Source organism: Antechinus flavipes, chromosome 2 (genome assembly GCF_016432865.1).
Source record: "Antechinus flavipes isolate AdamAnt ecotype Samford, QLD, Australia chromosome 2, AdamAnt_v2, whole genome shotgun sequence".
In the NCBI taxonomy this organism is placed as follows: domain Eukaryota; kingdom Metazoa; phylum Chordata; class Mammalia; order Dasyuromorphia; family Dasyuridae; genus Antechinus; species Antechinus flavipes.
Genome location: NC_067399.1, coordinates 447951438 through 447977878, shown reverse-complemented (window position 1 = coordinate 447977878; position 26441 = coordinate 447951438). Strand labels below are relative to the sequence as shown.

General features: G+C 41.8%; 1 protein-coding gene and 1 long non-coding RNA gene across 2 annotated transcripts; one reads left to right on the top strand and one right to left on the bottom strand.

The window, feature by feature from the left end:
• Positions 1–8867: 8867 nt before the first annotated feature.
• On the bottom strand, positions 8868–14781 carry LOC127547008 (uncharacterized). Its single transcript, XR_007950052.1, has 2 exons — positions 14558–14781; positions 8868–9544 (listed from the first exon to the last, which is right to left on the bottom strand). It is a non-coding gene; the product is annotated as an uncharacterized LOC127547008 (long non-coding RNA).
• A 3747-nt stretch (positions 14782–18528) lies between these two features.
• On the top strand, positions 18529–24164 carry SLC32A1 (solute carrier family 32 member 1). The gene is made up of 2 exons (XM_051979316.1): positions 18529–19550; positions 21651–24164. Exons 1-2 carry the CDS (start codon positions 19170–19172, stop codon positions 22836–22838), a joined length of 1569 nt encoding a protein of 522 aa, XP_051835276.1. The 5' UTR covers positions 18529–19169; the 3' UTR covers positions 22839–24164.
• Positions 24165–26441: the final 2277 nt, after the last annotated feature.

Here is a 26441-nt window from a genome sequence, read left to right as displayed (position 1 = left end):
AGACCAATCAGGAAGCTGTTGAAATAGTGCAGGCAAGAGGTGATGAGGCTCTGAGATATTTAGTGCTTGTATGAGTGGAAAGAAAGGAGCTATGGTGGAAGCTTTTTCCTTATCTCAGAAGAGTCAACACTTTCCATGAAAATGGCTGCTCATTTCCACCACTTTACATATTACCCAGAAACCACTGATTTTCTGGAATTTCTAAAATCTAAATCTTCCAACAATGATTTTTCCACAGACTAGAGTACTCGGGTCCAAAACCAAGTGAATTTCCAAGCCCCCAAAGGACTTCTTTCTGCCTCCTCAAATGAAAAACCATAATTGTCAATCAAGCAGATCATGTTTGTTTCCCTCATATCAAAGGAGAATAACCTTGGGTTCACAATCCCACCCAAGCCCACTTACTAGCTATTTAGATTTTTCCAAGTAGGAGATTTGACAACCCTTCGATTATTTTGAATCTGATAAATAAAGCTACAAAGACTATGACTCCCAGGTCATATTAATAGTATTAAAATTGAAGCCTTAATCTGCACCAGAAACATCCAAAAGGTTAAAAAAAAGGGGGGGCCCTTCCTTTCAAGTACTCTGACCTTCATACACTTATCTTATGTTGTTCTGGATTCAAGCCCAAGGAGAGAATTGTCAGGTCCAAAATGTCATTCCCCATTTTTCTTCCTTTCTTTCATATTTGAAGAAGGACATTAAAAAATTGGGACATTAGCCAGAGGAGGATGAACAGGATGATAAGTAAACTGGAGACCCTGCCACATGAGGGACTTTAGATATTTAGCAAAGAAAAGAGAAGAATTAGGGAAGAGAAAGAGATGATCATAGTCATTCTCTTAAAATACTTGAAAGGAAGAGGTATTAGATTGTCTCACAAGGAAGACATAGGAGTAATTGGTAAAAAATTGTAGGAAGGCGGATTTCAGCTTTGCATAAGTGGCCATCCCATGGAGTATGTGTGGGAGTATATCTACGTAACATTAGCCTCAGAGCTGTCTAAAAGTAAAATGTGTTATTTAGGAAAGGTGTACTTCCCATGACTGGAGGTCTTCAAGTGCTGATGGATAGGTTGTGAGCAAGCATAACATTCAACAAGTGAGGAATTCCAAAAGAGAATAGTAATGTAAGATGCAATCAAGGATTCCTATGATAAAAAGAGAAGATGAGGTAGTCACGTGGCAAGAGTGAAGAGTTATAGGTAATCAGACAATGCTCCATTAATGCTCTTCCAAGAAACGGAGGAAGGCTTTCAGCATGTTGGTAGATCGTTTATGGTGAACTTGTAAGAAGACATGGGTCAAAGTTACATTGAATTGTACTCTGCATTGCAGGACAAAACTTACAAAGTGATTAGGTAAGACTGAAGGTAGTATACTGCATAGGGCTTTGGAAGAGTCAAGAGGGCCAGAGTTCAAATTCTGTCTCAAACACGCCTAGCTTTGTAACCCTTGCTAGACAGGAGCATGCTGGAATTAACTCTAAATGCTTGTAAGAGCAAATTGTTAAATTTTCGGGGAATGCATTTAAACTTCAGAAATCAGCTATAAATCATGGCTGGATTGTTTGATTTGTTGATTGTTTGGACATAAAACAGTATTAATGATGGAGATTAAATTTTAAAATGTGTGTGCGTGCTTATTTCCAGAATCAACATTCTCATGTACTGCTCTGTAAATATATAAAGATTACTTGAGCAATTCCAATAGACTTGTGGTGAAAAGTGCCATTCACATCCAGAGAAAGAACTATGGTCACTAAATGTGGATCAAAGCATAGTATTTTCAGCTTTTGTTGTTGTTGTTGTTGTTTGTTTGTTTGCTTGGGTTTTTTTCCTTCCTCATGTTTTTTCCCCCTTTTGATGTGATGCTATTTAAAAAATTCTCCTTGCAGGCAGAAACTAATTTTTTTCTTTGTATCTCTAGTGTCTTAAATTGAATCTCCAGCACTTAACAAATGCTTGTTAATTTTTAATTGAAAAAAATATTGCTTGAGCTCAGCAGCCATGAAATAGAAGGTTCAGGAAATGAATCATAATCAGATTTGAGGCCTGAGGACTAGAAGTCTAACAACAACAACAATATTTATAAATAGTTTTTACATAATGTTTTATGGATTGAAAAGTTCTTTGTATTTATGCTTCACAATATCCCTGGACCTGATCAAAGTTTGTAATCTGTCAACTTCAGTTTCCTTATATCTAAAATGGAAATAATAATAATAGTACCTATATCATAGAGTTGCTATAAGCATTAAATGAAATAAGATGTGTAAAAAATGTATTAGATCATGAATCTATTTGAGTAGTAATGGAAAGACACCAATACATTTTTTAAAAAATCCTTCGGTTAACTATCTCATTTCCTCAAACTATTAAACAATCTGCTTCTCCCATTCAAATATTCAAAACCAAACTCCTAGAAAGAGTTATCTAAAACTATTGCTTTCTTCTACTGGGCTTATACCCCAAAGAGATACTAAAGAAAGGAAAGGAACCTGTATGTGCCAAAATGTTTGTGGCAGCCCTGTTTGTAGTGGCTAGAAGCTGGAAAATGAGTGGATGCCCATCAATTGGAGAATGGTTGGGTAAATTGTGGTATATGAACGTTATGGAATATTATTGTTCTATAAGGAATGACCAGCAGGATGAATACAGAGAGGACTGGTGAGACTTACATGAACTGATGCTAAGTGAAATGAGAAGAACCAGGAGATCATTATATACCTCAACAACGATACTGTATGAGGATATGTTCTGATGGAAGTGGATCTCTTCGATAAAGAGCGCTAACTCAGTTTAATTGATCAAGGATGGACAGAAGCAGCTACACCCAAAGAAAGAACACTGGGAAATGAATATAAACTGCTTGCATTTTTGTTTTTCTTCCCGGGTTATTTTTACCTTCTGAATCCAATTCTCCCTGTGCAACAAGAGAACTGTTAGGTTCTGCACACATATATTGTATCTAGGATATACTGTAACCTATTTAACATGTATAGGACTGCTTGCCATCTGGGGGAGGGGGTGGAAGGAGGGGAAAAATCGGAACAGAAGTGAGTGCAAGGGATAATGCTGTAAAAAAATTATCCTGGCATGGGTTCTGTCAATAAAAAGTTGTTTAAAGAACAAAAAATAAATAAATAAGTAATAAAACTATTGTTTTCATAGCTTTTCCTCCCACTCATTTTTCAGTCCTTGGCAAATAGGCTTCTGCTTCTATCACTTCTCTAAACTTACAAATGGTCTTTATTTATTTATAATTATTATAGCTTTTTATTTACAAAACATATGCATGGATAATTTTTCAACATTGACCCTTGCAAAACCTTCTGTTCCAACTTTTCCCCTTCTACCTCCTACTCTCTCCCCTAGATGACAGGTAGTCTAATATATGTTAAATATGTTAAAGTATATGTTAAATCCAACATATGTATATTTATATAGTTATCTTGCTGCACAAAAAATATCAGATCTAGAAAGAAAGAAAAAAGTGAGAAGAAAAATAAAAATGCAAGCAAACAATAATAGAAAGAGTGGAAATGCTATGTTGTGATCCACACTCAGTTCCCACAGTCTTCTCTCTGGGTGTAGAGGGCTCTCTTCATCACTGAACAATTGGAACTGGTTTGGATCATCTCATTGTTGAAGAGAACCATGTCCATCAGAATTGATCTTTGTATAGTCTTGTTGCTGTGTGTAATGATCTCCTGCTTCTGCTCATTTATCTCAGCATCAGTTCATGTAAGTCTCTCCAAGCCTCTCTGTATTCATCCTGCTGGTCATTTCTTTTTTTTTTTTTTTAATTTTTATTTAATAATTACTTTATATTGACACTCGTTTCTGTTCTGATTTTTTTTCCCTCCCTCCCTCCACCCCCTCCCCTAGATGGCAAGCAGTCCTTTATATGTTGGATATGTTGCAGTATATCCTAGATACAATATATGTTTGCAGAACCGAACAGTTCTCTTGTTGCATAGGGAGAATTGGATTCAGAAGGTATAAATAACCCGGGAAGAAAAACAAAAATGCAGATAGTTCACATTCGTTTCCCAGTGTTCTTTCTTTGGGTGTAGCTGCTTTTGTCCATCGTTTATCAATTGAAACTCAGGTTTCTTTGTCAAAGAAATCCACTTCCATCAAAATATGTCCTCATACAATATCGTTGTCGAAGTGTATAATGATCTCCTGGTTCTGCTCATTTCATTTAGCATCAGTTCATGTAAGTCTCGCCAGTCCTCTCTGTATTCATCCTGCTGGTCATTTCTTACAGAACAATAATATTCCATAACGTTCATATACCACAATTTATTCAGCCATTCTCCAATTGATGGACATCCATTCATTTTCCAGTTTCTGGCCACTACAAACAGGGCTGCCACAAACATTTTGGCACATACAGGTCCCTTTCCCTCCTTTAAGATCTCTTTGGGACACAAGCCCAGTAGAAACACTGCTGGATCAAAGGGATCATAGTCTGATAACTGTAATGTTCTGGTTAGTTTTCTGGAAGTCTCTGGACCAGCCTTCATTTCAGCAGAGCAATCACCATGAGAATAGCTAGAGATAAAGTCCAAAAATCTTTATTGTTTCCTTCACAGTCTTGTCTCCTTGCCTGGGCCCCAGGCCAGCTTTCTGGAGGTCTTCCGGAATATGTCTTGGTTTCTGTGGGGGAGGCAGGAGAACCACCATGATGGTCTCTGTCTTGAAGTCTCCCTGAATCCGGAAGCTTATGCTCCAGCCTCCAGTCCTCTGTCTTCCCCGAGTCTGTTGCAGTCCCCTTCTAATTCTGACTCTGGCCTCTTAAATACTCTATTACAATTAAATCCATTCATCATACTGACTATAAGCCAATCATTATATCACTAGGGAACCATTATTTGTTGTAAGATTAATTCAATCATACTGAACTAGAGAACTATTAATCACCACGCTAAACTAGGTAACCATTGTCTTATCAATTCCACTGAGTTAACACCTTGTAAGAATGCTTGTCTCAAGTACAGAGTTCTGGCCCATTATAGAGAATTTTTAGAGCATAGTTCCAAACTGCTCTCCAGAATGGTTGGATTCGTTCACAACTCCACCAACAATGCATCAGTATCTCAGTTTTCTCACATCCCCTCCAACATTCATTATTATCTTTTCTGTCATCTTAGTCAATCTGAGAGGTGTGTAGTGGTATCTCAGAGTTGTCTTAATTTGCATTTCTCTGATCAATAGTGAGTTGGAGCACCTTTTCATATGACTAGAAATAGTTTCCATTTCTTCATCTGAAAATTGTCTGTTCATATCCTTTGACCATTTATCAATTGGAGAATGTCTTGAACTATTATAAATTTGAATCAATTCTCTATATATTTTGGAAATGAGAATCTTTGAATGTAAAAGTGTTTTCCCAGTTTGTTGCTTCCCTTCTAATCAATCTTGTTTTCATTAGTTTCGTTTGTACAAAACCTTTTAACTTAATATAATCAAAATTATCTATTTAGTGATCAGTAATGATATCTAGTTCTTCTTTGATCACAAATTCTTTCCTCCTCCACAGGTCTGAGAGGCCTACTATCCTATGTTCTTCTAATTTGTTTATAGTATCATTCTTTATGTCTAGATCACAAACCCATTTTGACCTTATCTTGGTATACGGTGTTAAATGTAGGTCAATGCCTAGTTTCTGCCATATTAGTTTCCAATTTTCCCAGCAGTTTTTGTCAAATAGTGAATTCTTATCCCAAAAGCTGGGGTTTTGGGGTTTGTCAAACACTAGATTGCTATAGTTATTTTTGTCCTGTGAACCTAACCTATTCCACTGACCAACTAGTCTATTTCTTAGCCAGTACCAAATGGTTTTGGTGACTGCTGCTTTATAATATAGTTTTAGATCTGGTACAGCTAGGTCAGCTTAATTTGATTTTTTTTTTCATTAGTTCCCTTGAAATTCTTGACCTTTTGTTCTTCCAGATGAATCTTGTTGTTATTTTTTCTTGGTCAGTAAAATAGTTTCTTGGAAGTCTGATTGGTATAGAACTAAATAAATAGGTTAGTTTAGGGAGTATTGTCATCTTTATTATATTCACTTGGCCTATCCTAGAGCACTTAATATTTTTCCAGTTGTTTAGAACCGACTTTATTTGTGTGGAAAGTGTTTTGTAGTTTTGCTCATATAATTCCTGATTTTCCCTTGGCAAGTAGATTCCCAAATATTTTGTACCATCGACAATTATTTTAAATGGAATTTCTCTTTGTATTTCTTGCTGTTGGATTTTGTTAATGATGTATAAAAATGATGATGACTCATGTAGATTTATTTTGTATCCTGAAACTTTGCTAAAATTGTGGATTACTTCTAATACTTTTTTAGTTGATTCTCTGGGGTTCTCTTAAGTATACCATCATATCAACTGCAAAGAGTGATAATTTGGTTTCCTCATTACAAATATGATCTTTTAATTACTAAAGCCAATAGTGGTTTTTTTTCCCCTTTAGTCTTCATCTTTCTTAAATTTTTACTTGATGCACCTCTCTCCTTTGGTGAAACTTTTCATTTTAGATTCCTCCACAGGTTCATTCTTCTTCTCCTGCTCACCAAATTTGAGCATCCCTGATTCCCATCTTTCTTCTTCTTCTTCTCCTCCTCCTCCTCTTTTTTCCCCTGAAGCAAGTGGGGTTAAGTGACTTGCCCAGGGTCACACCAGTTAGGAAGTGTTAAGTGTCTGAGGTCACATTCGAACTCAGGTCCTCCTGACTTCAGGGCTGGTACTCTATCCACTGCGCCACCTAGCTGCCCCTTGTTCTTCTTGTTGTTCTTATTCTTTTTATCCTTTAATGATCTCATTAACCTTACATGGGTTCAATTATCTTCTTTATATAAATGGCTCTTGAATTTAAGTATACCTTTCCAAACCTTCTCCTGAATTGCATCCCACATTAGCAACTGTTTGATAGGCATCTCCACCTAGATGTCTGAAAGGCATCTCAATTGTAACATGTCCAAAACAGAACTCGTTATATTTCTCCTAAAACTCATTACATTTCTTCCTCTAAACTTCATTCCTGTTGATGGCATCACTATCCTTTCAGTCACTCACGTTCATAATCTTAGAATCATTCCTGATACTTCACTCTTCCTCAATCCCTATAGCTAATCAGCTGCCAAGTCTTATTGATTCTATGTCAGTCCTCAACATCTTTCTTATCATCCTCTTCTCTTTTTTCACATAATTTCTACCCTGGATACCTCCATTTCCTCTTACTTGTACTATTGTACTAGATTCTTAAATGGTTTCTTTTTCTTTGGCTTTTTCTATACTCCATATTGAGGTCAAATGAGTATTCCTTAAAAACACAAATATAATCATCTAAGCCCTCTTCCAAAATTGTCAAATTGTTCCCTATTTTAAAAAAAATAAATATGAATTACCCATGTTTTGTCAATAAAAAGCTATTTAAAAAAAGAAATGGAAAATAAAAAAAATAAAGATGAAAAATGCTACCCACTAGAAAAGAACTATGGAGTCTGAATGCAGATTAAATTATACTATTTTCTTTTCTTTATGTGTGTGTGTGTGTGTGTGTGTGTGTGTGTGTGTGTGTGTGGTTTTCCCATTAATTCTATTTCTTCTTTCACAACATGACTAATGTGGAAATAGGTTTGACAGGATTGTACATGTATAACTTATATCAGATTGCTTGCCATCTTGAGGAAGAGGGAGAGAAGGGAGGAAGGGAAAAAAAATTTGGTATTCAAAATCTTATAAAATGAAATATGAAAATTGTTTTTACATGTAATTGGAAAAAATAACATACTACTTACAAAAAATGAAATAAAATTTAAAAATCTTCATAATGGTATTTAAAGTCCACCACAGTCTGATTCCTGCCTATCTTTCCAGTCATTTCATATTATTCCCCAGAATTTTCCATTTCAATTAACTAGTCCATTAGCTGTTAGTGGCTGGAGTCAACCAACACTCAATAAAAATTAGTTAAATGACTACTATGCACTAGGTAGCACCATGTAGTGAATGAAAAGCTGATTTTGGAGCCATTGAGACTTGAGATCTCAAGTGTGATCTCTAACACATATTATGTAATCCTGGGCAAGTTATTAGGGACAAGTAGGTGCCTCAGTGGAGATGAGTTGTAAAATAAGCTAGAAAAGAAATGGCAAACTACTTCAGTATTTCTGCCTAGAAAATCCCAAATGGGGTCATGGAGAGGGATGTGACTAAAAATAACTGAACTTGAACATGAGATGCCAAAAGAGCATTGGATGTGTAGTCTGAAAACCTAGCCTTGAACCTTTGGCTAATCCTTACCTACATGACCCTCAGCAATTCATTTGATATTTCTAAGCCTCATTTTCCTCATTATTAAAATGAGAGAATTATACTAGATTCTTTGTAAGACCCCTCCCAGCTCTAAGGGGATTTTGTTTTTTCTGTGGATTGGAAATTTAGTGTCACCTCTAATTCTTTGATTCTAGGACTCTGACATTTCCTAGGACCATTGCTATGGACTAAGGAGAAAGTAGTCATTAGAAGGCCATTGGAATGCCTGGATTCAAAGCAATTCCAATAGATTTGAGATCGAAAACACCATCCTCATCCAGACAGACAACTATGGATAGTGAATGTAAATTGAAACATACTATTTTCATCTTTTTAAAGTTGTTGTTTGTTTGTTTGTTTTTTCTCTTTCTCATTTTCCCCCCTTTTGATCTGATTTTTCTTGCATAACATGACAAATATATTTTAAAGAATTATACATATTTAACACATATCAGATTCTTTGCTATCTTTAGGAAAGGAAGTTAAGGGACAGAGGGAGAAAAATTTGGGACACAAAGTTTTACAAAAATGAATGTTGAAAACTATTTTTACTTGTATTTGGAAAAACAGAATACTATTTTTAAAAAGAAGATGGTTGTCAACAATGTAGACGGCATTCCCAAAGTGACTTGCACCTTCTTACTTGTGAGGAACACTAGACTGGAAGAAAGAATACCTGGATTTGAATTCTGACTCCATCATCTATTTTTTCCAGTGAATAAAAAATTTAAAGCTCCCTAGGTGCAAGACACTAGGGATACAAATATGTCGGGGGGAGGAAGGGAGAAGGTGGGGAGGGGACAATTCCAGACCTCAAAGAATTTACAATCTGAAGGGATTCAACAACACAAAAAAAGAAAAGTGAAAAGGAGGTGATGGTGAATGATATCTAATTAGACAACAAAGTAGAAAAGTAAGAGAAATCCCAAAGTAGTTCAGTCAAGTGAAGAATGAACTTCTGTCCTGAAACCCTTCCTTAATTGGAGATTTTGGAGTTTCTTGGTTCACCAGAGGCAAAAGAGTCTTGGGCTGTGAGTGCCAAGGCTGATTTATCTTGCAGAATGATTTTTTCAGTGGTGAAGGACCTGGTGAAGAAATCAGAGAAGTCCAGAAATAGTACATCTCGGTAAAGGGATGAGGCTGTGTTTTCATCACGTACTGGACTTTTCTTTATATCACCAATTAAGTCCATCTTTTTAGTCATGCCAGGCTAGAAAAATAAGATCAAAAGGGGAAAAAACATGAGAAAAAAAACAAGCAAACAATAACAATAACAAAAAAATGGGAAAAACTATGCTTTGGTACACATTCAGTCTCCATACTTCTCTCTCTGGATACAGACAGCTCTTTCCATACCCTTTATTGAAACTATTTCAACCAAGCCTTTTAATTTTATTTCATTTACACATCTCACGGTGATTGTGGTGCTAGGAATCTGTTATTCATATGGCATATTGCCCGACTTCACCCTTCCCTCCCCCTATGAAAGATTCATCTATACGACTAAGGTCAGCTAGGTTGCTCAACAGATATAATTAACCCCGAAGTCAAGAGGAATTGAGTTCAAGTTTGGCTACTTCCTAACTGTGAGACCCGGGCAAGTCACTTTACCCTGTTTGCCTCAGTTCCCTTGTCTGTAAAATGAGCTGGAGAAAGAAATAGGGAAACACTCTAATATTTTTTCCAAGAAAGTCCCCCATGGGGTCATGATCAACAAATCTGATCAACAAAAGGTTCACTCACTCTCTCTACACCAGATAGATGAATGAAAGGGAGAAGTTTTTCTCTCCATCCAAGGGAAAGCCCAGAGCTGGTAGCTCAAGGTTATTAGTATGCATTCTGCACACATCCTTTTCAGCTTGCAGGGGATGGGGAGGGGGGAAGCACAGAGCTGGATAGGGCCCTCCTCAATCAACCAATCTTAGAGCTAGAAACATGGGGACTGCTGGGCTGACTAGTTTCTGCTGCCAGTACTATAATTGAGTGTGCGTTGAAAGCCCCAAGCTGAGCTGTTAATGACTCCTGATTGCTCTATTGTATCGGATTGTTCCATCTGGAGCGAGAGCTGCGGGGAGAAAAGAAGGAAATGGGGCGGGTCAGGAAGCCCTGTGCAATAGCTGATTTCAAGTCTGATCCAGGATTGCTCTGGCAAAGTGGCCTGGATTACAGGGAGCCAGGGCTCTGTATGTGTCCAGTACCACCCCCCCACACACAAGTTCAGGATGTCCTATGTAGAGAAGGCTGGGATTTTGCCTATGCACAGCTGTCTATGTCCAGGGAACAGAAAGCTTTTTTGGGTGCAGGTAGCGAAAGCTTTGTGAGTGCTGGCTGTTCCCTGGATGGAAAGGATAACTCAGCTCAGAGTGTCCCAGGTATAGAGAGCTGAGACCTTTTTGTCTATAGGATCCTTGTATACAGGGATGGAGGGGGTTGGGGGGGGGAGGCATTCCATTTTCCAGGACTGGAAATCAGTCATTTCTGAGTGTTCAATGAGTTTCTTGCCTAATGGGCTAAATCACACCGAGGTCTTTGTGTTCCTCCAAATGTCTCCAACAGTTCACAGCTGGGCCTTTGAGGGCTGAAACAGAAGAGGAGGAGGTAGGCAGCATTTTGACCAAGTGTAATCACATACAATGGCCAGGAATGTTCAAATTCCTCATTATGGAGCTCCTGTCCTCTGTACGGTGACTCACAAAAAGCCTGTCACCCTCCTGCTATCACAAAACATTTCCTTCCTCTTCCCCCTGGAAATTCCCAACTCTGTTCAAAGCTATTAACCAGGTCACACAGACTTGTCCCAATCCAATAGTTCACCTAATTGCCTTTTTATAGAGCTTTGTACTGTTGTTCATTACCCTGTCATATTTTCCCTCCAAGGCAGCTGAGGGGGAGAAGGGGAACTCCAGACTGAGGCTCTGAAATGTTTACCTGCCTAGAACTGAATGAGAGCCTGCAAAATATATATTCAAGGACACTGAAGACACAGGAAAGGGTATTTTCTCCCTGGCCAAAGAGCATTTATTAACTGTGACATTCATTCATTTACACAATGACTGTGTATAGGAAACTATGTTAGATGTTAGAAAAGACACAGGATCCTTGCTCTTGTGTATCTTATGATTTAGTAAGAATACAAGATATAAGCACAGGTAATGATTATTCTACAATGTGATAAGCACATTAGAAAGGTATTGAAAAAAAGTTTCATTATTATCTGAATAGGAAGGCCATTAGTTACCAGGATGATCATGGAGATTTCATGGATGACTGACATTTGAATTGCTTTAAAAGATAGAAATTCAGCAAGAAAAGAGGGACAGGGAAAGACAATCTGGCATAAGGAGCAGTGTGAACAAAAACCCAGAGGTGGCAAAAGACAGAGCAAGTGGGGTAATGATGTGGGTTGGGGTAGAAAATAGTCCAATTTGATTGAAGTTTGTATATGGAAGAGGTTAATATTAGATAAGACTGGAAAGGTGGAGGAGTAGTACCAGAGAGTAAAACCTTGAATCCCATGCAAAAAAGTATGAATTTTATTCAAGAGATATAAGATAGTCATTGAATCCTGGTCCTAACAATGGGCAATAACTTAATCATAAAAGAGTTTTGTTCCATTTTCTCAGCAACAGAAGGATTCTAATCTGAAATCAGGGGACTGATATATATTAGTTCAATGGACAGCTTTTCCCAAGGACTCAGAAAGGTCATTCTCTAGGAGGACATCATAGGATTGACTTCTGCTTCAGTCACCATAAAGCATGGGAAGATGACATGTTTTCCTTTCTATATACACAGATATCAAATCCTATAAGCTACTGATAACCCCCATTAAAAAGTAGAAGGAAAATTATTATAGCTTCGTATATTCATGCATATTAACGTATATACTTTTTTTTAAGTCTTGCAAAGCACAGTATACACATTAGTTCATTTGATGGGAGAAGTTCATTTGTTATGGCTATCCCTATTTTATGGATAAGTAAGTGAAAGTTCAGGGAGGCTAAGGGATTGTCCAGTGCCACACAGCTTTGAGGAAGGATTAGAACTCAGGAAATCCTGAATCTGTTGTTCAGCATTCTGTCCATTATGCTTTCAAAACAGATAGGATCCACAAATTTGAAATTCACTCTTTCCCTTAACATGAACATGGCCTAGCAAGAGGAGTAGGAGTGAGAGAGCATTGTAAAACTAAAGTATCTGTTAGAGACCCTTTGGTCTAAAAGAAAAATGTGTTTGATGACACTGGCTAAAAAAAAAGAAAGAAAGAAAGAAACTGAATTTACTGTCTTATTGGTTCTATACAGATATGACAAAAAGTGGGATGAAGTCTGACCATTGCAACCTGAGTTTCTCAGGAAACTGAGAAAGGATTTATCCAAAGTCTTCAAAGAAAAAGTGTGATATTAGGAGGGAGGTAGTTGCTTTCAAATTACCACTTGCTCTGTGTGACCTGATATCAGTCAGCATGATGTAATTCAGGGATTCCTAACCTTTTTGATTATGGATCTCTTTAGCAATGTGATGAAGCTTATGGACCTTTTCTCAGAAGAACATCTAAAGTAATAGAAAGAAATTTCAGTTAAAGATTGATAAAAATAAATAAATAAATAAAGATGTTATTTTTTCTCATCCAAGTTCACCAATCCTCCTGAAATTTATGCATAGTCCCCAGAATTCCTGATAATGGAAAGAGCCCTGGATTTAGAATGAAAGTCCTTGTTCCTCTTCCAGCTTTCATTATTATTATTATTATTTTTATTATGTACTTCAGCTTCCTTATCTATAAAATGAGAGAGACCAGATGACTTTTGAGGGCCTTTATAAATCCTATAGTGTATCCTTTTTTCTCTGAATCCTTTTATAAAGTGAGGTTCCTTCAGTTTTGATATACTATATTCTAAATCTTTTAGTTTTGCCAGGCAGACTGGGAGTCAGTGCCTCATTCTATATGGAAATAACCCTTTTTAATGATTCCTCTCCTGATTCTCTTTTTTCTTTTTCTTTTTTGCTAAGCCCACACCCTCAAAACTGAAATGGAAAACTGCTTGAATTGGGGAGAGGCAGTTTCGAGTTAACGCTCCTGTCTCCTGTTTTTCTCTTAATAATCAATAGAATCTCCCAGAACAATTAAGTAATCATTTCTATTTCAAGAGCCCTTTATGGTTGCAAAGAGGTCTCTGTAGTATCAGGATAGAATGGGAAAAATGTATCTTCAAATCTTATAGCTGGAAGGGATCTCGGAGGTCACATCTGTTCCCACCTTTCTCCCAGTGAAGGAATCTACTCCACCGTCGCCTGGCTATAGGGTAGCAAAATGTCACCAAAATACTGTTTGAAAGAATACTTTCAATGACTGATAATGAATTATGTAGATAAGCCAAGAGATTTGCCTGAAGCAGTGAGTAGTTCTATTTTCCTAAGAAATTAATCTATGTGTGTCCCCCTAATTGTAGCGAAAAGGACAATGAGATTGGAATTAGGAGACTTGGATTCAAATCCTAAATCCGACATTTCCTACCTGTGTGCTTATTGGCAAGTGAGTTACTCTCTATGAGCCTCGGTTTCCAATTCTATAAAATGATAATAAAATAATGCTACCATCTCAATTGATCAACGAATATTGATTAATTTAGAGCCACATGCCAGGCACTGTGCTGGGTACTAGCAATGTAAATACAGAAATAAAACAGTCCTTGCCTTTAAGGAGCCTCACTCTCCCTTCCCTCCTCCCATTAAGTTGGGAAGAGAGGGCTACCACACATTCATGGATAAGGTAAACTTGATGCTCACAAAGTAACTAACTACCTTGAGATAGGGAGGGACTCCTCTTAGGGAGCACGTAAGAGGTAGCTCTTCAATTGAGCCTTAAAGTTGAACTACCTATCTCACAGAGTTCTGGAGAGGAAAGTGCTTTGTAAATCTTAAAAGCACTAAAGGAATGTGAATTCTTACTAACAACAATTATATCTGCCCTCTTAACCACTCTTTTCTGCAATTATCTCGCCTGATGATCTTCTCTGCTGGTTGAAATGCCCGAAACACCTTAGGGTTCAAAAAGAAACAGGCTTTCTCCTCTTGGTTCTGAGTGGGCACAAATCCTAGCAGACAGGAGAGTCTGTCGCTGCCCCCCAACTCTCCCAACCCCCCTCCTCAACCCTCCACCATTCTGGAGGACTCTTTACATTCCCCAGCTGGAAGACTCTCTCCTCCTCCATCGCCCCACCTGCCTGAGGGGAGCTGTCGCTCTCCGCTGCTCAAAAGATGGAAGTCTCCAGAAAATTCCCTGGAGGCTTTGCCGGGACGCCCCATCGCCATGCTCTCTCTCTGCCCTTCGATGATCGTCCTGATGTTCGCGTTTTCCAGGCTGTTAATTCCGGAGCTCAGCCCGCTTGAGCTGGCTCTGTAAAACGGAGATAAGCTCAGCCTCTTTAACCCTATTCATTCCATTTAAATAGGTTGCTCCCCAACCCACCGCAAACAATTAACCCTCTGTGTGCCATTTGTCATCAGAAAGTGACCTCCCAGTGCCAGTGTCAGATTTGTCCTTATGCTGAGGATTACAATGCCTGGGAGGAGGTGGAGAGAAACGGTGAGTGTGGATAATTGGTTTAGGATTGCAAACAGATTCTGGTGATGATGCAAAGTTAGGAAAGGGGAATATTTAATCTGGACAAAGTGCAGTTATGTTTCGCATTAACTCCACTATTTCTACTTCTGATCCTCCTCAGCGGCCTCATTAACTTGCCTCTGCCTCTGAGGTCCACACATTCGTATTCATACCTCTCTATCCCGTGGAATTCAGTAAACTTGGTGTGGACTCGGGATGGATCCTAAAATCCTAAAATCTCAGAGCCATAAGGGACACTACTAAAATATCCAATTCATGGCTTTCCCTACATAGCCAACATATTGGACAAGTGGTTATTCAGTTTCTGCTGGGAGATCCCATCTTGACACTAGTGAACAGAGCCTGATAGTTACTCTGGACTTGTAAATTCACCGCTTCCCGATCTCAGTGTCTAGACAGCCTTGCACAAGTACTCAGAAAATCAGAACATCTGGGCAAGGGATAGATTTGCGAAAAGGGATTCTCTATTTCAGCCCCTTTCCTTTTTCACTGACCTCTTCTTCTCACTTTTCCTTTTTTTTTATTCGTTTCATGTTCCATTCTCTTTTTTCCTTTGTTCTCTCCTCCCATTCTTCTTTTTCTTTTATTTTAATAACATTTTCACTCACATATCTTCACGAGTGCAACTCATTCGCAATGACCTATTCACTCTCACTTTGAGCTAGGACACTCATTTATGCTGACATTCTTACTTTTATATTGACATGTGTATATACATTTAAACAGAGAGAATTGGATTCTGAATGTCTTTCGACACAATTGTAAGATCTCCAAGAACACGGACCATCATCTCTTATTTCTTACAGTGCCAAGCACAGTAAAGTGCATATATTTAATTTGCTGAATAAATGTTTGTTGAATGAATGAAAGACCCTTCCTCTCCACATACACATATTCTTCTTCTCTTTTCTCTACCTTTCCTGCTCAGCTTCAAATTCCAGATGAGTTAGATGAGTGAGAGCGTCAGGTGCAGAAAGGAAGAAGCCATTAGAGGAACCTTGACAGAAAAGGTAGGAGCATATGGAATTCAGTTGAATCCACAAACATATGCAAATCATTGATTAATATGTTAGAGATAAACATCACCCGGGAATATGTTAAAAGGAGAAGGCTTCTACAAGGTACGGATTCCAGTCCAATACAATTTTCTGAGAGAATTATATTAAAAAAGTTAAGATATGTCAGGTATCTTTTGGATTTCTTACAGGACGGTTGTCTGTATATAAGAATATTTGTAAATTGTCTCGAAGAACTTCTTTTTTAGATCTGTGGCGAGATTTCTGTTGGAGAACTAAAAGTGAGGAGATAGGAAGGATAGATGGGATACATGGAGGGATCTCAGAGTATGTGTGTCTATAGAGGATTTCTATGTATTTTTCTGAATATGGTCTCTCTTAGTGGTTTGTGTGCGTAGGGACTACGAGTGTGACCGCGCGGGTGATTAGGTGGGTGTGAGTCTTGGATGGGGCAAAAGCTGTCTCCCTTAACGCTTTCTGTCCTGAACTGAGACTGCTTCAAGTATCCTACTGCTGTCGTTGACCTCTTTGCCCAGTGACTAGAGCTAATTCCTTAAGCGCCTGAGGGGAGGATTTAGAAAGGGGAGGGTAAAGAGAGCCCTCTAGCTTCTTTGGGCTCCGGCTTGTCTCTACCTTGGAAGATCTCAAAGTGCAGGGTTGTTGAAAGCGCTGGGAAGAATTCCCAAAGAGAAACTGGTCCCTAGGGAACAACACAGTATCGTCCCTATCTTCACTGCCTTCCAATGAATAATCTCAGTTTTGGCAGGGTAGGGACAAAGATTGACTGTTATAGCTGGGCTTTGCTCCATTTGGGGATAAGTCTTTTGAGTCATAGGGATTTGGGGAGGTAAACTGGGCCCGTATGTCACCACCCACCACGAACACATTCCGTTCATACAGAGATGATAGGTCGCATATGCTGGTAAAGGCACTTTCCCAGAGCCACAGTGACAAACGTATGCATACAGACAAACGCCTACAGATTACATTCCCATGACAAAGACTCTAGAATCGCATTCACAGATAGGGGCATTCACAGATTCCTAGCTCTATCACTATATGTGACAGAAACACGTACACATGAGAACACACGCATAATCACTCATAGACACACAACATACATGTTCTCAGCTTCCCTCTCCTAGCCGCCCAGCTCGCTTCCCTCGCCAAATTTAGGGATCAAACCCTCAGCTCAGGCCTACGTGACAAGATTGTGAGCTTTACAGGGGATCAGACAAATATAATGTAGCCTTTCTTTACTGAGCTCTAATCCCATTGGTTCAGAATAATTCACTCCTTTCAGTTTCTGGGTATAGGAGACCTATCTATAAACATAATTGAAAGCAGAAAGTTTGACTTAATATCTTTATTTTGGTCACCCGAACCTTCCTCTTTCGCCCTTCCCCAAGAGATCAGAAAACATTTTTCCTGAAAGATCCAGATATTTTGGAGAAAATAGTTAACGGTCTGAACCATCGGATTAGGAGTCCGAATAACTGCTTCCCTAAGAGCCCTTTGCAGCTCTAAGATTAGTGTCCGAAGCAGGGCATACCTCAAGCAGGGCGGTCTTCTCTAAAATCATTTTATGCTGAATCCTTCCAGTCTCTCTTTCAGCCTCTAGAGGTTTCTGTGAGGACTCCCACCTCCCCCACCCCCCAAGTTCTCCTCCTCCTTGCCTCCCTCCTTAGTCCTTTCCTCTGAGTCTCAGGCTAACCCCGAATTCCTTGTTGATTGCACTGACACAGAAGGACACATACAAACCCATACGGACTCACGTGGACAAACACGTATAGACAAGTAGATATGGGAGAGACAAAATAGGTACATGTGGAGCAGGAAGAGGATTTGGGATCCTGGATCTGTGCTGTTTTGGGGCTGGGGAGTTGGGGATTAGGGCGGGGTGTGTCTCCAATCTCCTCCCTTTACTGCTGCTTCTGGAAATAGGTCTCCATAAAACCTCTGTCTAAAGGGGCGAGAGGTATCTAGGCCTGAGACCTGGACCATTTTCCTCACTGACAGAAACCCATCACCCATACATAGTGATCCTTCAATCCTAGAGACATCCCCAGTTCCCTTTCCCCATTGAAATAAATAACCTAGTTTTCTGACAGAGATTGTATGGCAAGGAACCATGCACTTTCCCGTATATATACCCAAATTGTGTATCTGTGTGCTTGTTTCTGTGACTGAGAGAGACAGAAAGGGACGAGAAACCGAGACCTAGAGACAGAGGGAGACAGAAGAGAGAACAATGAAGAACGCTGGACGCTTCTTTTCTTCTTGAATCTTTCAGGCCCAATTCTGGCGTACTTCTTTAAGGCCACTCCGAAGCTCCTTCTCTACTTAGTTCAGGAACTAATCAATCAGAAGAGGAAGGAGCCAAAATACTCAAACCCATCACCATTCTGGGGTCTGTCAATGGTAGGAAGGGCTAAGGGATCGGCTAAGGCACTGAAGAACCTCCCCCAGAAATGCAGTACTTTCTCTTCCCTCCGCTCCCCCTCCCCCCACTTCTTTCCTCTAGTCTCCTCCTCTCTTCTCCCCCACCTTTCGTCTCCTTCTCTTCTACCATCTCCTTTTCTCTTTTCCTCCTGTGTTCTCGTCTTCTCTCCTATCTCCCTCTTTCCTTCTTCCGATTTCTCTCCTCTTGACTCCTTTTCTCTCCTCTCTTCTCTTTTTTATTCCCTTACCTTTCCTTCCCCTCCCCTCTTCTCTCCTTCTCCTTCCTACTCCCTTTTCTCCCCCTCCCGCCTCCGTTGTTTTTTTTTTTTTTTCCTCCTCCCGTTTGACAGATGATCGCATTGGGCCGCGGACGCGGAGTGCGCCGCGCCAGGCTTGCGTTGGAGATCTGACGCTGCTGTTCGTGCTCCCCCATCCCCTCCCGCGCCCCTTCGGCTTCTCTGCAGTGCACTAGCATCGCCGCTGCTGACAGCGCCGCCTCCCTCCAGTCTCTACCAGCCAGCCCACCGGGGCCTGGCCCCCAGACCCGCCACCTCCTGATCTCCAAGCGCCGAGAGAGGTCATGATCCAGGGTGCCAGTGGGTGGAGAAGGAAGAACGCGGGGGGAAAGTGGAGATAGCGGTTTCACCAGACATCGCTAGAGCCCGTGCATAGCCTGCGCCCGGAGGCTGCCCGGGTGACCTCCAGCCTCCTTAGCTGTCCGTAGAGTGGGTCGGGCCCAAGTTGCAGCCATGGCCACCTTGATTCGCAGCAAACTGTCCAACGTAGCCACCTCTGTGTCCAACAAGTCCCAGGCTAAGGTGAGCGGCATGTTCGCTAGGATGGGCTTCCAGGCGGCCACTGACGAGGAGGCTGTGGGCTTTGCCCATTGCGATGATCTGGACATGGAACATCGGCAGGGACTGCAAATGGACATCCTCAAGTCGGAGCCCAGTGAGGAGGGCGCTGAGCCGCCCGTCGAGGGTGATTTCCACTACCAGAGGGACGGCTCCGGGCCCCTGCCACCCTCGGGTTCCAAGGAGCAGGGCATGTGCTCTGAGTTCGGGGGTGGCCAGGACAAGCCCAAGATCACCGCCTGGGAAGCAGGCTGGAATGTGACCAACGCCATCCAGGTAAGCGCCACCCTCCCTCCCCTCCAGGGACACTGCGGCGGTGACTGAGGCAGCGAAGCACTACCTGGGTGGAGGGGCATACACAGAGATCCCGGGGCAGGGGGACGGGGGGAACAGAAACAGAGACGGCAGGACACGGACATAGATAGAGAAATAGACGGTGAGAAAGGGAGATAAAATACATAAAGGTGAGAGGGCAAGAAAAATGAGGCAGAACATCCTGAGGTTTTGACACATACACGAACAAGGATAGAGACATAATGGCAGAGGACTCACAAGATGAAGAAAGAGGCAGATATTGCAGAGACAGAGACAGATAAAAAGAGAGACAGAGACAGAGATGTAGAGAGAAACAGAAAGAGGACAAAGACAAGACACGGAGGACCCCGGAAACAGACATAGTCTATCAGGAACGAAACAGACAGATTGAAAAAGAAACAGGCAGATCCAGAGACATAATAAGCAAGACTCAGAAACTGAACCTAGGAAAAGATAGTGAGAGGGGAAAGGAGAGAAAATGAGATGGAGGGAAGCTAAGAGAAACAGAAAGGAGAGAGAGAGAAAGCAAGGCTAAGAAATCATGGGATTTCTGTCAATGGTTCTGGAACGGATCCACTTTCCGGGCAAAACTGCAAAAGAAATATCTGATCTAGGAACTCTTTTCAGTCTCCCCAGTCCGCATTCTCCTCCCCACCCCCTGGCTGTCTGTGCTTCTCCCACGCAGAGCTCAGAAAGCAATAGAGACCCAGGCAGCACCCAAGTGACAAATAAAATCACAAACGGATATTAACATACATTGTCAGAAATGGATCCGGGCCTATAGACAAAACCTCTGTGTACCGATATCCCACGACGGACATACAGATATGCGTGTGTGTGTGCAAGTGAGTGTGTCACAGACAGTTCTGACCAAGCACAGATTCCGCACACCCGCAATCTCATACCAGCTTCGATCCCTCTTTTCTTTCACTGTAAATCCCGGCTCGGACGCAAAAATAAGTGGAGGAGAGTGGCAAAGAAATTAAAATAAAATAAAATAAAAATAATTTAAATATCTTTACAGAGCTGGGTAGGGCAAAGTCCCTTCTAAGGTTCTAGAATGTGAATTCTGAGTCGGGCCTTTAGGGGCGGTCTGGGGGCCTAAGGAAGAGAGGCGGGGGCTCAGAGAGGGGGCGGAGCAGAGAGCTTTCCAACCGCCTGATCCAAGAGAAGGAGGTCTGGTTTATGCTGCAGGTTATGTTTTGGCATTGTGTTCTGTCCTTCTTCCCCCTATAGCTCTGGTAACAGGGACTAATTTTGCTAGGACAGAAGACGGGAAGGAGGTGCTGTCAGGGATTTTAATGAATGTCTTACTGAAGATTTTTTTAGTCACCAAATGAGAACAGAACTTAAGTCCATGGTGAAGCCTGTATTCAAGGCCAGTGGACTCAAGAGAAGCGCGTAGGTCGCGGTTCCGGCAACCTAGTACCTTTGGCGCACTTCGCTTTACCGAGGACCTCCCACTACAGAGAGACCTCTCTGTAGATTAGCCAGTATGCAATTCACACGGTGCACTGAGGTTGGCGGGCATCTGGAGATTGAGTCTTCACCCAGCCTCTCTCTGACAGGTTAGGTTGCCGACTTCCCGCCAAGAGGTCGCGCAGCTCCAAACCCGAGGCGGTTTCCGCTGCGTCTCACTTTAGCACTTCCTCCCCTAGAGGGAAAAGAGTAAAGGCTTTGAATTCTGGATTGAGGACAAGGCTAGTAGTTAGGGGGTGAGGGTGGACTAGGGGACTCATTTTGAGAAGGGCAAAACTCGAGGACCTTAGTTCCTCTCAATTTCGTTTCCTTCCTTTTCCAAATCCCGCAATTTCCGAAGTCCCGAAGCTAGAACTCTTCTGGGGAGAAGGGAGCTGGGATATTTCAGCTCTGACGACGGTTTGGTGTACTACACGCATACAAACACACACACACACACACACACACACACACACACATACATATATACATACATACCCCATACCCTTCTTTTCTCCCTCCATTTCACCCTTCCCTCCCTTCCCTAGACAAAACTAAGCTCAGGCCCACCGAGAGATTTCGTTTCCGTTTTGTCTCTTGTAGGGAATGTTTGTCCTGGGCCTACCCTATGCGATTCTTCACGGAGGATATTTAGGACTGTTTTTAATTATTTTCGCCGCCGTGGTTTGCTGCTACACTGGCAAAATCCTCATCGCGTGCCTCTACGAGGAAAATGAAGACGGGGAGATAGTTCGGGTGAGGGACTCCTACGTGGACATTGCCAACGCCTGCTGCTCTCCCAGGTTCCCCAAACTGGGAGGGAGGATAGTCAATGTGGCTCAGATTATCGAATTGGTCATGACGTGCATCCTCTATGTAGTGGTTAGCGGCAATCTGATGTACAACAGCTTTCCCAGCTTGCCGGTCTCCCAGAAGTCCTGGTCTATCATCGCCACTGCGGCGCTATTGCCCTGCGCCTTTTTGAAAAATCTGAAAGCTGTCTCCAAATTCAGCTTGCTCTGCACCTTGGCCCACTTCGTTATCAACATCCTAGTCATAGCCTACTGCCTGTCCAGGGCTCGGGATTGGGCTTGGGAGAAGGTCAAGTTTTACATAGACGTGAAGAAGTTCCCCATCTCTATCGGGATCATCGTCTTTAGCTACACGTCACAGATCTTCCTCCCGTCCTTGGAAGGCAATATGCAGAAGCCTAAGGAGTTCCACTGCATGATGAACTGGACGCACATCGCGGCCTGCGTGCTCAAGGGCCTCTTTGCGCTCGTGGCCTACCTGACCTGGGCAGACGAGACTAAAGAGGTAATCACCGACAACCTGCCATCTACCATTCGTGCTGTGGTCAACATCTTCCTGGTGGCCAAGGCGCTGCTCTCCTACCCGTTGCCGTTCTTTGCCGCTGTGGAAGTCCTGGAGAAGTCGCTCTTCCAGGAAGGGAGCCGCACCTTCCTCCCCAACTGCTACGGGGGCGACGGGCGGCTGAAACCCTGGGGGCTGACGCTGCGCTGCGCTCTCGTGGTGTTCACGCTGCTCATGGCCATTTACGTGCCGCATTTCGCGCTGCTCATGGGCCTCACCGGGAGCTTGACCGGCGCGGGCCTCTGCTTCCTGCTGCCCAGTCTCTTTCATCTCAAGCTGCTCTGGCGGAAGTTACTCTGGCACCACGTCTTCTTCGACGCGGCCATTTTCCTCATTGGTGGCATCTGCAGCGTGTCCGGTTTCGTGCACTCCCTGGAGGGGCTCATCGAGGCTTACCGAACCAATTCAGAAGACTAAATCCCGGGACAGCGCAAAAAGGCTGCGGGCTGGCTGGCGCCCTCTTGGCAACTTCCCCTCTCCCATGGACACCTGCATTGCTCCCAACCTTTTCTCTCTGGTTCCACGGGTTCCTTCGCTGCTCTCTGCCTAGTTCCATTCTATCCAACCCATCCAATCCCATTCTTCCAGGTTCCCTAGGCTCTATCTTTGCATCTTTTCTTACTCAAGCCCTTCCACTCCTGGGATTGGGTGACTAGGGTGAGTAGTCCAAAGACTACCGCACCCTATGCAGACCCCACACTCTATCGAGTCCGCCCCATCTTACCCTGGCCAGGTCTGGCCCAGTCCAGTTCCGCTGTTTCAATTGTTGTGGTCCTTCCCATCCAGTGCGGTCTATTTGGGTAGGCACAATCTACGTTGCTTATCTCAACACGTCTACGCCTTTGGGCTGTGTCACCACTGGCTCTTATCTCCTCCATTTCTTCCTCTCTCCCTCTCCCTTCCCCTACCTCGACTTTTGATTTAGTTTTTCAATCCAAGCTTTAAATTTAAATCTCTATTTTCTTGCTTTTAGTTATTCAGGAAGGAAATAGAATAATTCGAAATCAAAGTCTTTATTTTGTTTTAATTTGGATTCGTTTATTTATTTAAAAATAAAGCTGGGAGTTGGGTGGAGCGAGGCTTGAGAGGGCAGGGAAATCCGTGTCAATGTTTAATGGAATTTCATCTAAAACCCCCTTCCTGGGATTGGGTCCAGCACTGCATCACGGGGACTCTTTATGCAATGGACAAGGCCCAGGCTAGCCAATCTGAGTCCCCTTCTCCCCACACCTCGGCCCTGATCCCAGAGCAGTATAGGTGGGTTCATCTCCCAAGCGCATTTTGCACATTGTAGGCTGTTCTAGGACATGCAGCACATTATTGTAGGGGCGCCCAGGGAGGGAGAAACTGACCAAGGATTTTGAACTTTGACTGGGGATGGAGGATGAGAGGGAATTCCCAATCAACAAATATGCCCAGAATCTTCCATTTTCCCCATCCCCAGCAAGCTTCCCATTTCTGAGGACATTTTGCCTTCAGCTGAAAACACAAACTGGAATTTGTTTCTTTTTTTTTTTTTCTTTTGGGGGGAGGGAGGCAAACATAAACTGTAACTTGTTGGATTTCAGGAAACAAAACCCACCCATTCTGTGCAACCTATCAGATTGTGGAGCTGTTCAAATGTGTGTGTGTGGTGTAATTGTGGTAAATGAGATGAAAATGTATATCAGAAAAAAAATCTATCTTTATCATAAGATGTGGTTCATAGCTATATCCACAAATAAAGAGGAAACAATGATTCCATGACTTGAGATTTTTGTTTTTAATGCCAGAACCTGATTTCTTCATCATTGCCTGATCCTGCAGCTAAAAAAAAGTAAGGTGGGATCCACTTCAATTAAAAATTAGTTCACTCGTCGTTCATTCAAAAAACATTTATTAAACACCTGCTTAGCGTAGGATACCATGCTTAAAAGTCAACTAATGAATCATTTAGGTTATGACTAAAAGATCAATAGGGAGATGACTGGCTCCTCAATAGAAAGAAATGGAGAAAAGTGGGCAGAAAGAAAATTGTCTTCTAGAAGAGGAGCTCCAAGAAGAAAAGATGTCTTTCCTAAACTTTTCCTTCCCCTCAGCACTTAGGCACATTACTCTGCACACTTAAATGTTTGTTGACTGAATGGTTAAGGACTCACGTAGCCTTTGCAGAAACTCTCCAGAATTTGAAAGTGCAGTCTCCATGATTTGCCTTTTCTGCTTAATTCCACTCACCCATTCCTGGGGCTGTGTGATGTAGTTGAAAGAATTACATTATATGGAAATCGGAGAAAAACTGTGGGTTTGAATCCGGGCTTCCGCTTACTAGTTGAGTGATCAGGTCCAAATCATTTTCTCCGAATCTGTTCCTTATCTGTAAACTGAAAGGAGAGGAAGAATGTTGATCTCTCAGTTCTCTTCTAGCTTAAATACGATCTATGACGCAGTCAGCCACCCGCTCTTATTATATATGTCCACACTGAAACTCCTTGAACTTTAGAGAGGTGGCTAAAAATCGTGAGGTCCAGGCCGGAATGGAAATAGTGAGCTTCTCTTATCCCGTTCCCCCACCCCCGCACCGAGTTTATTTGGTCAAAAAGAAGAGAGGAAAATTTGATTCGTATAGAAAACCAACCTACATGTTTCTAATAAGAAACCCCCCTCCTCACTTTTTTTTTTTTTTTTTTAAGTTGCAGACTGCAGGTGGAGATAGGGAGCGGTTTGCCGGGTTTATCTAGACAACCAATCCACTTTTCTTTACTTGTGTAGACAATTTCAGAAACCCTACTCTTTTAATTGTCTCTTCTCTCGCTTCCCAGCTCACTAGCTTAGGCTCCGCCTTCTCAGAACTGTGAAGGGAAATCTCGATTTCACCGCCCTTTGCTCTCAGGGACTCTTTAGACCTTTTTAGATTTTTTTTTTTTTTTTTTAAGGCGTACTGTGATGAGAAAAATGAGAAACGAATGGAAGAAGGGTGGGCGCTAGGGCGGCTCGGAGAGCTCGCTACAGTTCGCTAGGTAAGGGACGAAAGTCCGCCCCTGGGGAGGCGTTTTCTGAATTGCTTCGGTGAATTCCTCCTGGTGGCTGGCCTGACAGTTCGCCCCGACTGCTTAACTGCTTTGGTGCCTTATCTGAGAGGTCGGTTTGAAACGATTTCTTAGTCTTTTGTACTCATAAAAGATTCTAAAGAAATGAGAGAATCCCCGCTCACCCCTTCCAGTACGATTCTGATTCTGTTTCTATTTCTTTCTTTTGTTGAATTTAGCTTGTTAAGCAGTTATTACTATTCGCTGTGGTGTCAGACAATACTTAGCTTCTGCTTTCAAGAAGCTTCCAATCTCAGAGACTGGAAAACTATTTCCCCTCTCCCCACCACTCCTTCTTCCCGTGTGTGTGTGTGTGTGTGTGTGTGTGTGTGTGTGTGTCTGTCTGTCTCTTCCTCTCCGACTCTCTCTCTCTCTGTCTTTCTCTTTTTGTCTCTGTCTCTGTCTCTCTCTGCCTCTGTCCTTTGCTCCCTCTCGTCCTCTTTCCTTCAAACTTCCTCTTCTCCCCACCCCAGTTAACGAAGGAGAGTTAGGGTAAGGGAAAAGGAAAAATCAGGGTTGAGTAATACAAACATTTTGGGAGCAATCTCTTTTATTTAGGGGTAGAATGAGGTCTTAGAAAGATTCTAGGAAGAAGTGGCCTCTGAGCCGTAGAGAAGAGAAGCTTCAACAGAAGGAAAGAAAGGGTCCACTTCAGGCAGTTTAGGAAATAAAGAGAAAGAAAGAAGAGAGAGGACAGGTCAGGAATAGGAGATAAATAGTTCAGTTTGGTTGTACAAAATATACGTTTTATTGTATATTATTGTATATATATTGTTCAAAGAGAAGTATATGAAGGAACTAAAGTAATACATATAAGCTGAATCTCGACTGTGGAAGATGAGGAATCAGGTATTTTAATTTTATTCAGTAGGCAATTGCTTTTTTCCTCCTCCATCTTTTTCTCGTTTCTCATTCTCTTTTCTGTCTTGTTTCCCAAATCTGTCTTTCTGCCTGT

What these genes read in the sequence shown, in the direction of transcription:
- SLC32A1 (XM_051979316.1), top strand. Translation starts at nt 19,170, where the DNA reads ATGGCCACCTTGATTCGCAGCAAACTGTCCAACGTAGCCACCTCTGTG. An exon ending in ATGTGACCAACGCCATCCAG is followed by an intron (nt 19,551 to 21,650) that starts GTAAGCGCCACC and finishes TGTCTCTTGTAG; the next exon opens with GGAATGTTTGTCCTGGGCCT.